At 37.2% G+C, this 13281-nt stretch overlaps 1 protein-coding gene across 6 annotated transcripts in view; it reads left to right on the forward strand.

The window, feature by feature from the left end:
- tox2 (TOX high mobility group box family member 2) overlaps positions 1-11118 on the forward strand; it is a 140065-nt gene extending 128947 nt beyond the window's left edge. For all 6 annotated transcript variants that reach the window (XM_081380898.1, XM_081380894.1, XM_081380895.1 and 3 more), the window contains 3 exons: positions 2121-2495; positions 5214-5350; positions 7631-11118. In XM_081380898.1, the coding sequence (XP_081237024.1) occupies positions 2121-2495; positions 5214-5350; positions 7631-7673 (555 nt within the window). In that variant the 3' untranslated portion in view covers positions 7674-11118. The remainder of the gene's footprint in view (positions 1-2120; positions 2496-5213; positions 5351-7630) is intronic.
- Positions 11119-13281: the final 2163 nt, after the last annotated feature.

A 13281-nucleotide genomic window follows, 5' to 3' on the forward strand; every position in this document is an offset into this window, starting at 1 on the left:
TATGATAGAAAAAAATTGGTCTAACTATCAAATGCACATCGTTTTCACGGCCCAAAACTTGAAACATACACTCGTGAAAAGAGGATGACTCTTTTTACTCATAAATTAGGTTTTTATGCATAATTAAGACTAAAAGAATCGGTGGGAAATGTGAAGTTTGAGAGTGTTTAAACTCGTGCACCTGGTGCTATTTTATAGAGTGATGCATTATTGTCTCAGTAGTTTTATATAAATAAGGGTTTGCGTAAAAGTACATTTTTACTATTGTATTTTTAAAATCTGGATCATTTTATCCTAAATATATCAGAAAGACTTGCAAAAAAAAGTGAAACTCTCAGTTTGTAATGTTGTTTAGAGGTTTTATGAAATATGAGGCGGTTAATGGCACCATAAATAACAGTATTTTTTCTCGCGAAGCTTTTGAAACCGATCATATGGTGTGTGATGATGTACGTTCAGGACCTGGACAATCTCCACTTGTTTAATTTAAAGAGAAATGTTTGAAAATGTCCGAAGCAGATGTGCTGGCTCAAACAGTCACGTCCACATGCTTTCTTCCCCATTTGGTTTCTCTCGGTTCTCTACGGACACAGACTCAGCCCTCAATCTTTTCATGTTGATCAGTTTAGATGTTCTGCTCAATAAATATGAGGCATTATGAAAGCGCCACGATCGTGACAGCTGATGAACGCGGCCGACTGCCCATCACGCGCTGGCATTTGAAAAACATATTGCCATTTACGACGCGTAAAACGGTAATGAAACAATGCTCTGCTGTAAGCGCATGCTCTCAATTTGACAAATCAGAGATAGATGTGTTCGAGCGATTGGTGTTTGCTACTGTTTCTCACTGTGGTTTTCTGCTGTTCTAAATACTGACACTTCGGTTTTGTTGCACGGTCTCCAAAATAATGATGCTCATTCAAGTATCACCTCAAATGTTTAACCTAAAATATATGCAAATGAGATCATTTGATGAGAAATGTTTGAGATCATAATTGAAATCTCTGACTTTTGATTGCATGCTTCGGGAAATCCATGCAGTTCTCCTTGAGATCTCTTCTAGAGGAGATTTCTGGGATCTTTTTTCTCCCAGAAACATCTGAGATGCTGGAGACTTTACTTTCTAGCTCAGTGATGACTAGGAGAAACAAATGAGATTTCATTTCCATTGAAGCAAAAGATGCTCTTCTAAAATCATGTTGAAAAACGTGATCATAAAGTTTTGGAGTCTGTGTCAACACTAAGAACATTTCAAATTGTTCTACTGATAATATATTCGTATTTACAATATTATGCAGCACAATTTATCATTAAAAGATGGCGATCTCGATTCAAACAACCACGTGATCTTAATCCTAAATGACAGCAATTCGGCTATTTTTATTAAAACTTTGACAAGATCAAAACCAGAACATTCAAATCTGTGTTCTTTTCAACCACACAGTATCGTTATTTCTGTCTTACAATCATTCAAATTATCACTGAAGTGCTGGAATAAAAGTTTATAGTTGGGATATAAACACTGATGTCTATAGAAGCGTTAAAAATAAAAATAAAATAAAAATAAAAATCACCATTTGAAAGTCACCGGCGCTTCAAAAAACAATTGTATCGATTACATCGTTACGCCAGTAGGTGGCGACAAGTGACTGTTAAAAATGTATTAGTCATTGAATCATTTCAAGAGATTCGTTCAATCCAGTAATGAAACAAGTATTTATGAGCGAGTTATTGAATCATTAACTTAATCATATTTTTTTTAAACAAAAAAGAATGAACTCAAATTAAATGTTCTTTTAAATAAACTGCAGCAAGTAAAATTTTTCAAAACCTCTAGTAAATGATAGGATATTTTGTTTAGTTGTCAAAAAAAAAAATTCTCAATTTATCCAGATTTTGTACAATCAACTTAAACTGTAAATTCTTTTTTGAAGTTGAAAGTAAAGATCATGGAGTGCGTTTTACCATTTCAGTCTTTCTACTTGAAAATGTCATGTGTGTTACCTGCCATTTATTTTGTGTGACATTTCCTAGCAATTTCTTTTCTTATTTTTCTTATTTAATTTTTTTTTTTTCAGTGTAGATGCATTTAATGATGTGCATTTTCTGTCCCTCAGACCTACAGTGACCCGGTGGAGAGCAAAAGCGGCCAGTCTAGCCAGCCATCGTCACACATGATGCCCCCCAACACCCCCCTGTACAGCGTCCCGCCCCAGCCCTCCTCCCCGTACCCCTTCCCCCTCTCAGACCTCCAGAGCTACGCAGCGGGGGCTCCCAGACACGGCCTGCCCCGCTCGGCCATGCTGCCCGCGCTCAGTGCCTCCCCCCCAGCCTCCTTCCAGATCAGCCCCCCCCTCCACCAGCAGCTCTCCCTGCACCAGGGCTCGCTCCTCAACCAGCCAATCCGCATGCAGCAGGTGCAGTCACAGCCAATCATCTCTCACCAGATGGGCCTCCAGGCTCCGCTGCACTCCCCACCCCCAGGACAGCAGGTTAGCGTGCATGCTGGGAGACGCCACACGTGCTTGTGTTTATGGGCTGCGATTGTGCCATGTAACGCTGTGCATAATATCTGACATTGCACTTTACAATAAGGTTCATTAGTTAACTGCATTAATTAGCATGAACTAATAATGAACTGCACTTATGCAGCATTTATTATTTTTTGTTAATGTCAATTTCTTAATCTTGTTATCATTAGTTAATGCACTGTGAACTAACATGAACAAACAATGAACCGCTGTATTTTTATTAACTAACGTTAACAAAGATTAATAAATACAGTAACACATGTATTGCTCATGGTTAGTACATGTTAGTTTAACACGTTAACTAATGAACCTTATTGTAAAGTGTTACCGAAATGTCTATATGCATGAATTACATTTGCCAAAATGTGCAGTGTAGGTACTGACCCACAATGCAATGCACTTCATTTCCAGTGTTTATTAGATTTTTTTAAATTTGCAAATAAGCCCTAGAAATGTTTAGCATTGCATACTCCTTTATTAAATAAAAGTGTACAATACACAGCATATATTGCACAGTAAATTCTATTTAAAGGCACAATATGTAACTTTTTTGCTTTAAAAATAGCAAAAATCACTATATCTATGTTATATATATTTTTTAGTTGTGTACTTACATTATCCCGACTGTTTCCAACAACTTTCAAACCAGGAGAAATTTGTAATTTAATTCGAAGACACGGACCGTTTCTTTATTTCCGTTTTGTCGCCGTCAATGGCGTCATATCCGCGTTGCCTCTGGTTTCCGCTCGTGCTGCCATAGCAACCAGAGCCGTCTGATAGTAACCAAAGCGACAGACGTGGACAAATGTGTAGTTCGCAATGTCTATTTGCACGCTGTTGTTGTTTCGTTCAAACATTTTGGACCATGGCAAGCAGACTTTGGATAAAAAAGGAGAACTAAAACGAGAATCAATATCAGCGCGGTGTTTTCGAGATGCCGAAAGCTCCCATAGACAGTATATAAACGAGAGCTCCACGTCCGAGACTTCGACCGCTCCTACATGTACTTTATTAAACAGGTGAGCACATATACATAAAACTAATCAATGTTATATAGTTCAACAATGATAAAATGTTAGAATATGATCTGTATGTTATTCTAATGTTGATCTAGCTTACTGCTAGTCTCATACAGACAAACTAACACATACATTTCAACACATTCAAATGCAGTTTAGTGTGATAGTGTAATGTTAGACCAAGTGAAACGGCGCTGCGTTACCTCACAAGTTTAATTTGTCTAATAAACTGGCCTGTTAGTAATTCTGCACTTGCGTGTAGTTCGATAGAATGAAATGTCCTTATTGCTTTTATATCCGCGGGACTCGCGTCGCGTGTGGAGCTGATAGCTGTCTCTTAGCAATCCCGACCTACTTCATATCACAGTCATGATAAAAACATCGATGTATTCACTCATCCATAAACATTTTTAGATCGGTCGGCTTGACGTTGACGACAAGATCCATAATTCTTAGCAAATGTTGCGTCATCAAACTACTCCTTTGTTATTGTAAATAGGTTAGCGACCCCTAGTGGCGAAAACTTCCATACTGTACGTTTAATTCCAAGCATGACCATTTAGTGTGGCATACTGCACACAGCTTCATGTACTATTTTCATGTACTAAACGCCACACATGTACGCTTGTGTGTATGAGGTGTGATTTGAACGGCACACTACCATGTAACATTTATCATTGCACACTGCATTGTTCATGTACTACATACTCTACATGTGCAGTGAACATTATGGCAGTATTCCGTTCCAAACTTGCCATGATCGAAATGTTAAACAAGCAAACAAGTTAATTTTTGTGTGAAGAGACATTGATACACGTGCAGTTTATACCTCCTCGTTTATGTTTAGCACACTGGTATCGCTCAATATTAATAGCGGTGTTCGGAATCAGATCTTGTTGGGAAAATGTTACCAAATGAACTTGAAAAAGGACAGGTTCGTGTTTTGCGTGCGAAGAGAAATTAAATGAGATGAAGTGAGAACTGGGGTGGAGGATGTGTTGTTTTGGAGGTGTAGTCTCTGTGCTGAAGAAGTGTGTGAATTGAAAAGGTCTGATTTTCTAAAGCGGTCAGTGTTTAGCACCTTCCTACAGTCAAGCAATAAAGAAAACATTTCAGAAACGCTTTTGAAAAGAAGCGAGGAACAAATGCCAGGTTTAATCATTAGAATACAATTGATTTTTTTTTTTATAATATGCTTTACATACATCTACACTTTATTTAATCATTGGTAACACTTTAAAATAAGGTTCATTAGTTAATGTATTAACTAACCATGAATTAACCATGAGCAATACATTTGTTACTGTATTTGTTAACGTTAGTTAATAAAAATACAGCTGTTCATTGTTAGTTCACAGTGCATTAACTAACGTTAACAAGATTTTAATAAAGTATTAGTAAATGATGAAATTAGCATTAATAACTGCTGTATACGTGCAGTTCATTATTAGCTCATGTTAACTAATATAGTTAACTAATGTTAACTAATGAACATTATTGTAAAGTGTTATCTTATAATTTGTATATTTTAAGTATGTGAAGTACACACACATCAGGGTCACAGACTTGCATTGCATTGGCTAAGCATTCATGTTTGCATGCTTGCATATGTCTCTGTCCTAAAAATGCTAATAAAATGTGTGTATTGTGTCTCTCTCAGGGATTCTCTCACTTACAGTCGGAGTATCAGAAGAGTGTGGGGGGGTCTCAGTCTCCTGGGGCCCCAAACCCGGTGGGCCAGAACCCCGACTGGGACAGCGAGTACTGCAACCGGGAATGCGGCGGAAACCACTGCAGGTAAACAGCGTGTGTGTGTGTGTGTGTGTGCTACGGTGTTAACTGTGTCTGTCCCATGGGACGTGTCATAGTATCAGGGGACTCTGTGAGTGTGTGTGTGTGTGTGTGTGTGAGCAGCATGTGTGGTTTCAGAGCTGTGCGCATGAATTATTTATTGTGTAATATAACAATGCAATGCAATGCAAAATAAAATAAAAACCACAAACAGACAATAACAAAGTTAAAAGACTAGTTCACCCAAAAAATGAAAGTTATTCACCCTCATGTCATTCCAATCCAGATATTTAGCAGAATGTTCACACTGCTCTGAAATCATTGACAAAAAAAACAGGACTTGTAGTCCGTACAAGTCTTGAGCTGTTTTCTGAAGTAGGGCTGGGTGATATATTATTATTATATATTTGAAATATTATCACAATATCAAAATGCTTTTCACATATTTGTTAGACCTTGAGAATGAATGTAAGCTTGTTTGTTCACAATTAAACTCCAAAGAGATACCTTTTAATTCAGGGCCTCGTGAATTTAATTAAGCTTTTAAAATGTAATCCGATGAAAATATAATTAATCTACAACAAAACATTGCATTTTTTTTTTGTCAAATAAGATGCTGCACGACACAACTGTATAAATGTAAAACATGGAAAAAAAATATTTCGGTTGTATGATATTCCTTAGAAATAATAATAGTATTATTACATTTAAGTAGATTTTAGTAGACAGTAGTGATATATTTCTGTCATCATTTCTCGAAGTTAAACCAAACTTTTATTTTGACGGTTAGCCGTGAAGATCTTGGTTTCAGTGTGTATTTGACGATAGTTTTCCTAAAATAAAAGAGTTAAAAGCGTGTGACTCTAATGATGAAGTTTATGTGTTCATCTCCTCATATACTGAGACAGACACTGAAAACACTGTGAGTGTGTGTGTCAGACGAAACTATAACGATTAGTCGCGATTAATCGACTCCAAAATAAAAGGTTGTGTTTACATAACATATGCGTGTGTACTACTGTGTATAATTTTCTTAAATATATGCATGCATGTGTGTGTATTTATATATGAAAAAATAATTATGCACAGTACACACACATATAATATGTACAGACAAACTTTTATTTTGAATTCGATTAATCGCGATTAAGCGTTTCACAGCCCTGAATCATGCACTGACTGACTGTTGTCGTGTTTATTTCTGCTATGTGAGAGGCTGTTAGATTAAAGGAGAACTCTGGTCAATTTTAACATTGAGCTCATTTTTTTGTACATTTGGAGTGCTGTCAATACAGAGAACAACGACAAAAATCGGTGTTGCCTACACCGTGTTATCCTCTTTTTAAAATTTGCACCCTGTTGACTTCAATGGGGCAAGTTTTAAACCTGCTTTTAGCCTCTTAACATCCTTGATGTGTCATTACAAGTGCACAGCAATGTAAAGTGATTCCTTCAGAGTGATCATGGGTGAATCTGACTGCAGTAGATGTGAAAGATATGAATAAAAATTATGTTATTTCAGCCAGCGCACATACCTGTATTTTCTTCCTGTTTTCGGTCGAAGTCCACAGTAATCGATTGTCGAGTTCACGCGCATAGGTTTAGTTACCTATGATCACGCGTGTGAACTCGACAATCGATTACTATGGACTTCGACCGAAAACAGGATGTAAATACAGGCATGTGCGCTGGCTGAAATAACATCATTTTTATTAATATCTTTCACATCTACTGCAGTCAGATTCACTCGTGTTCACTCAGAAGGAATCACTCACATTGGCTGTGCACTTGTAATGACACATCAAGGATGTTAAGAGGCTAAAAGCAGGTTTAAAACTTGCCCCATTGAAGTCAACAGGGTGCAAATTTTAAAAAGAGGATAACACGGTGTAGGCAACACTGATTTTTGTCGTTGTTCTCTGTACTGACAGCACTCCAAATTTACAAAAAAATGAGCTCAATGTTAAAATTGACCGGAGTTCTCCTTTAATCCAGAGCTTATCATCATCGTTATTGACATTGATATTGTGTATCGCCCAGCCCCATTCTGAAGTCATATGTGAGTTATTAGCATTGCACAAGTCTTATGGATCACTGTTATGATGGTTGGGCTTTTTTTTTTTTGGTGAAATTCATTTAATGGATTGGTTTGAACTTTAGTTTGGAGTGATATGAGAGTGAGTGAATGACGACACAATTCTTATTTTTGGGTGCCATTTTTCTTGGGTGAAGCTTTTAACGATTTTTTTTTAACCTGACGCTGATTTGTTTCTCATTGTTTTGCAGTGGCAGTATGATAGGCAGGGATAAGCCACTCTACCTCACTTGAAGAAAAACAAGGAGAACGGAAAGAGAAAAGATGAAACAACACCAGGGAGTCCCCCCCGCACCTCTCCACCCTTCCCAGAAATCATCAGTTTCCCTCACTGTCATTTTACATTCGTTTTTAGAAGGATGTGTGTGTGTACGCGTTCTGAAGACTACTAGTGATCCTTTCATTTTTGCCAAGCACTTAAAAATGTACAGGCCTCTGCGCCAGAGACCTCAGAGAGCACTCACCCCGTCTCTGAATAAACTTAAAAGAAAACAACAAAAAAAGATGTATATAACAAAAACGAAAAGGAAAAAAAATAAAGCAAACTACCATTAAACTGGCCCTCAGGGCGAATGAGCTTTAACTATAACAGAGGAAAACTCTCCTCTTAGTTTCTCAGTTACTTTCCTCCTCGTCTCATTTTTGTTTTATTTTGTCGTTGTACTTTTTATTTATTTCCTGCTTGCAACATAGCTCTTCTTTTTGGCCAAAAAAAACAGGTCCGTTACTTTAGGGAAAAAGTCTCTTTCGAGTCTCTGTGAATTTTAGGCAAAAAACAAAAGCAAAAAAAAAAAAAAAAAAAACCATAGACAAGAAAAAAAAAATACTCAAATGGAAAAATTGATAAATACAACTTCTTTTTGTAAATTTAAAGACCCGTGTAGGTCTTTGTTGATCTGTCACAGTGTGATTGTAAATATCACTTTTTGGGGGGTCAAATTGGGAAGATGAAGTCCAGATATTTTTTCTTCTTTAATATGACTTATAATTCATTGATTTGTATTTTAAATGGTATTTTGTGAATGCGTGCCGGTGTGAATGGGCGTGTGTGTGAGTGTATTTGTGCGTTGTGTAAGTGAACAGCCTGTGCAGGTGATTTCCAGAAGAGTGTTTCCACACACCACGTACACAATCTTGCATTAAAATCTGTGCTCACTGGTGTGATTTCCCCCCTCCCCCCCAAAAAAGATCTATGGCAAAACCCATGACAGACTGCATGACCTGGCTCTCCATTTAGGCTCCGCGTTTTTGATTTCGAAACGGACTCTGAGATCGCAAACGCATGGTCTAACGAACTTGTGAAGCGATTTTATTGATTTCCTCTCAGGTTCTAAATGTGAAGCATAAGGCCCTGATCACACCTGACGCGTTTTTTGCAGTGAGATGCGCCTTTTTTCAATTGGTTTCCTATGGCAGTGAGCGTTCTGCACGCTGTTTATGCGTTTTTGCAGTTGAAAAAAAAGCAACTTCGAGCGGAAAAAGCGCCCGACGCCATCGCGTTTTTTTCGCGGGCGGGCTTTCCGTTTTAGTGATGAAAAGCCACAGTTGCTTGAACGCCCGGAGAGTGCGATGATGGAGGATAAACTTGTGGTGCTCTCGCGGGTTACCAGGAACCATAGACATAGTGTCCGTGACGTCACCCGTAGGTTTCTGAAGACCGTTTTTGAAGCCTAAAGTGGGCGTGGCCGACCGTCGCCATCTTGGTAGCGCGTCACTCCCGAATTTATTTATTTTTACAGTCAGACAATTAGCTGAGGTAATGTGACTGCTAACAGACAGCAGACAAACGGCTAATGATGACTAATGACCACAGCCGCGGGAATCCACCTGTCACTCAAAAGTGGACACACCCTTAATTATGCAGAAATTTAAGGCTTAATATAATTTAAACGGATGAGTTATAAAAAATCATCACCCCCCTCACAGTCGTCATGAAGGGCAACATTAGCTGTATAGACCAAAGCTACTTTTTGCTCCAGGCTGTAAACATGTTTTTTTCTGCTGTAAAGTTGGGCATTTCAACATGGGGGAGATGCAGATTTGACTCACTTTTGCAGCCGGTCTCTAGTGGCCAGTCGATGAATTGCAGTTTAATTCACTTCCGTGTTGGTTTCAATAGAGATACAGGGAGGTTACCGCTTGGCTGCGCCTCGCGTTTTTGCAGTTGAAAAAAAGCAACTCCGAGCGGAAAAAGCGCCCGACATCATCGCGTTTTTTTCCCACTGTCCAATCGAATGAATGGAGAGGCGGGCTTTCCGATTTAGTGATGAAAAGCCACAGTTGCTTGAACGCCTGGATGCGATGATGGAGGATAAACTTGTGGTGCTCTCGCGGGTTACCAAGAGCTTAACGACTTCACAAACCGTAACTACCACAATGTTAACAGAAAGTAAATAAAGTTATTACATGGATGGTTGAATTCTAATGTCGAATGCGGTTGCTATGGACGCAGGATTCTAATCGTAGAGACGGAACGGACTATTTTCTTTAGCGAAAGCAATACAATCGTTTTTAAATCAATAAACTCCTTTTTAAATCAATATTTTGTGGCAAATTATTGATTTATTTGGTAGGTAGCCATGTAATAAGCGGTTCGCGTCGGGGTCCCGATCAGCCTGTCGGGGTTGTATTCGCTATAACAACCGCCTCGCTCTACATTATCCCTTACTTAATAAAAGGCTGATTTGACGTTTACTTGATTGACAGGACAGCTGTTTCAGTGGTTGCCTAGCAACATAAAAAACGCAGCTCACGCTCGTTCTGTGTGATGAACCTGAAAAACGCGTTAGGTGTAATCGGGGCCTTAAATGTTCTGAAGGCGCCTCCAGATTCAGGTCAAAGGTCAGAAACAGACTTTACACAAGTACACAGATGTGAACACACACGTTTAACTTTAACTATATCATTCAGCAATATTCTCTTGAAACTTTTGTCCACCGTGACAGTAGATGAAGAACATGCACCGCATACTTCGGTTGTGCTGAATCACCCAGACACATCTCACATCGTGTACTTGAATAGAGTTCGTTTCAAGTCTAACGCAGTTGTTCTATTGAAACCCGGGGTCATTTCTTTTGCCTGGTCTTCTTGACTGACATTAAAACCACCAATATAACATGTAAAGGTGAACTATAATGTTCTCAATGTGAGATAATACAGCACACAGTAAATTAAATCAACAGTGGGTCTATAGTTTTCTAGTAGCTTTTGCTAGATGTTCTATTGTGTTGATCTCATCTTTAAGTTTTGTGGGAAAAAATTAAATGCATTTGATCATTTAGTCAAACGTTTTATTTTAATCTTTTTTTTTTTCTCTACTGTAGCATACTATTTTTAGTTGAATAAAATAAATAGTGTACAAACCTGCCAATTGTAGTTATTTTATTTGTAAAGTCAGCAATGATAATTATTTTAAAATCGTTATCAGCAAGTTGCCCATCAGTTAATATTTAATAATGTTTAACAGGTTTCTATTTATGAACAAAATGAGATCAATTTTGCTTATAACTACAATATTTGAATTTTATTGTTATTTTGTTTTTGGATTATGATTATGATGATGACCATTGCTTTTATTTTTTATTTTTACTTTTTTGAATACTGTATTTTTTTTTCTTTCCTTGCCAGCCAGGTCATTTTGTGTCACTATGCCTTTTTGTTTCATTTTGTCTGTAATAAAAACGTTAAATAAGAGATTTGTGGTGTTTTCTTTGTTGACATTCATAACGACCACTTCCTTTAGGGATGCACCGATATCAAAATTTTGGCCGATATTGATAATTCTTTACACTTGAAAGCCGATAACTATGGAAGCTTGTTTCCACCACAGAATAAAACATTTTAAAAGATAATTACGACTTTTTATCTCACAATTACAAGTTTACATCTCGCAATTCTGAATTTATTTCTCAGAATTGCGAGATATAAAGTCAGAATTGCGTGAAATAAAGTCGCAATTGCGTGTTATAAAGTCAGAATTCTGATTTTTTTTTTCTCGCAATTGCGACTTATATCACGCAATTCTGACTTTATATCACATAATTGCATCTTTTCTCAGAATTGTGAGATATACTCACAATTGTGAGATATAAAGTCAGAATTGCGAGATATAAAGTCGCAATTGCGAGAAAAAAAGTAAAAATTCAGACTTTATGACGCAATTGCGACTTTATTTCACTATTCTAATAAAAAAGACAGACTTTTTTTTTACCTCAAAATAGTTTATATCTCCCAATTCTGACTTTTGCGCAATTGCGACTTTATATCACGCAGTTCTGACTTTATATCTCCCAATTGCGTATTATAAAGTCAGAATTGCAAGATATAAACATTCAATTCTGAGAAAAAAAGTCAGAATTTCAAGTATATTTCTCACAATTGCGAGTTTATCACGCAATTCTGACTTTGTAACCTGCAATTGCAACTTTATATCACTTAATTCTGAGATAAAAAGTCTGAATTGTGAGATTAAAAAGTCGCAATTACCTTTTTTAATTGTTCACTCTGTGACGGAAACAAGCTTCCATAGATAACCGATAAATCGGCCGATAAATCTAAATCTTTATGTCATTTTTGAGAGCCTGATTACAAAATCAAAAGTCTCATCATTAAAATCCATGTCCCAAACACACAATTATAATGTTCTCATTATGATTTTATGTAGCTGATATGACAGACATGTTGCACTTCACTGTATTTTCCTTTTTTGAAGTGATTCCAATCATATTTCAAGCAATATAAAACCATCATGGTGAACAGTGCGCATCTGAAGCGTCTCAGCTGAAGGAAATAATACATTATTTATCCGCTTTAATATATCAGTCACATTTTCTTACTAGGCCGATACGGATACGGTGGCGATATATCGTGCTCTATATGCTGTTTGATGATATTTGCTTAAATGCTTAAATGAATTGACCGATCTGAAAACATGCTATACTTTTATTTGCAGTGGTCGGTTACTTTACTGTTATAAAAGAAATCCTCTGTCTAAAACGAGAAAGAGAAAAGTATTATGCTATAACACACATGAGTCACTCTCACAGCAGGGAACATGAATGCTAAACGTCTCATGTGCTTTTACTGCAAATCAACATCCATACGGTGTGTTTTAGTGGACTCTTGGACATCTCTTGGTTATTATGGTTGATTCTAAAAGTATAGACCAACATTTATCATATTATGATTTTTTTTCTTCAAAGCAGTTGACAAGCAAAGCTATACAGTAAAACTGCCTCGCCGCCCTCCATTTATGTTTTATTCATATTGCGGCGGGTGTTGAATTGGCAGATAGATCATTATTGAACAATTGGAAACCAGAACAGCCATTTCGTGCTGAGACGCACATTACGAGGAATATCTCAGTCATATAATCTTAATGAAACATACGGTGGTGGAGATGGAAAGATGTCGTTTCACTGTGCAATTGTGCGCGTGTTATTGTTTGTGTGTATTACAATAAAGCAACAAGCAAAACCTTGATATTTCATTGCATGAAGACCCAGGAAAGAGGCCAAAAGTTCAACTTCCCATAGGAATGATGAGATATCTTTAATATTACAATTGCATCAACTACACGATGAGATTAAATAGAGACTTTATGTCCCATGCTTTATTTTTCCTGAGACCTCAATAATCTCCAATGCTTTTCCTCTAGATTTGCCATGGTACTAAAGTCATGCAATCAAAAGTCAGTCATTTTACTTTAGCAATCTGTAAAATGTTCATTGAGAGAAAAAAAATGTCCATCTGGAAATGATTGGATGGTGAAATGTGTTTCTATATATAACAGGTGATTGAAAAACAAGGCAGATTGGTGATGGCTTTTTTTAGAAATATTATT

The sequence above is a fragment of the Scardinius erythrophthalmus genome, assembly GCF_964197995.2.
Source record: "Scardinius erythrophthalmus genome assembly, chromosome: 12".
NCBI lineage: Eukaryota > Metazoa > Chordata > Actinopteri > Cypriniformes > Leuciscidae > Scardinius > Scardinius erythrophthalmus.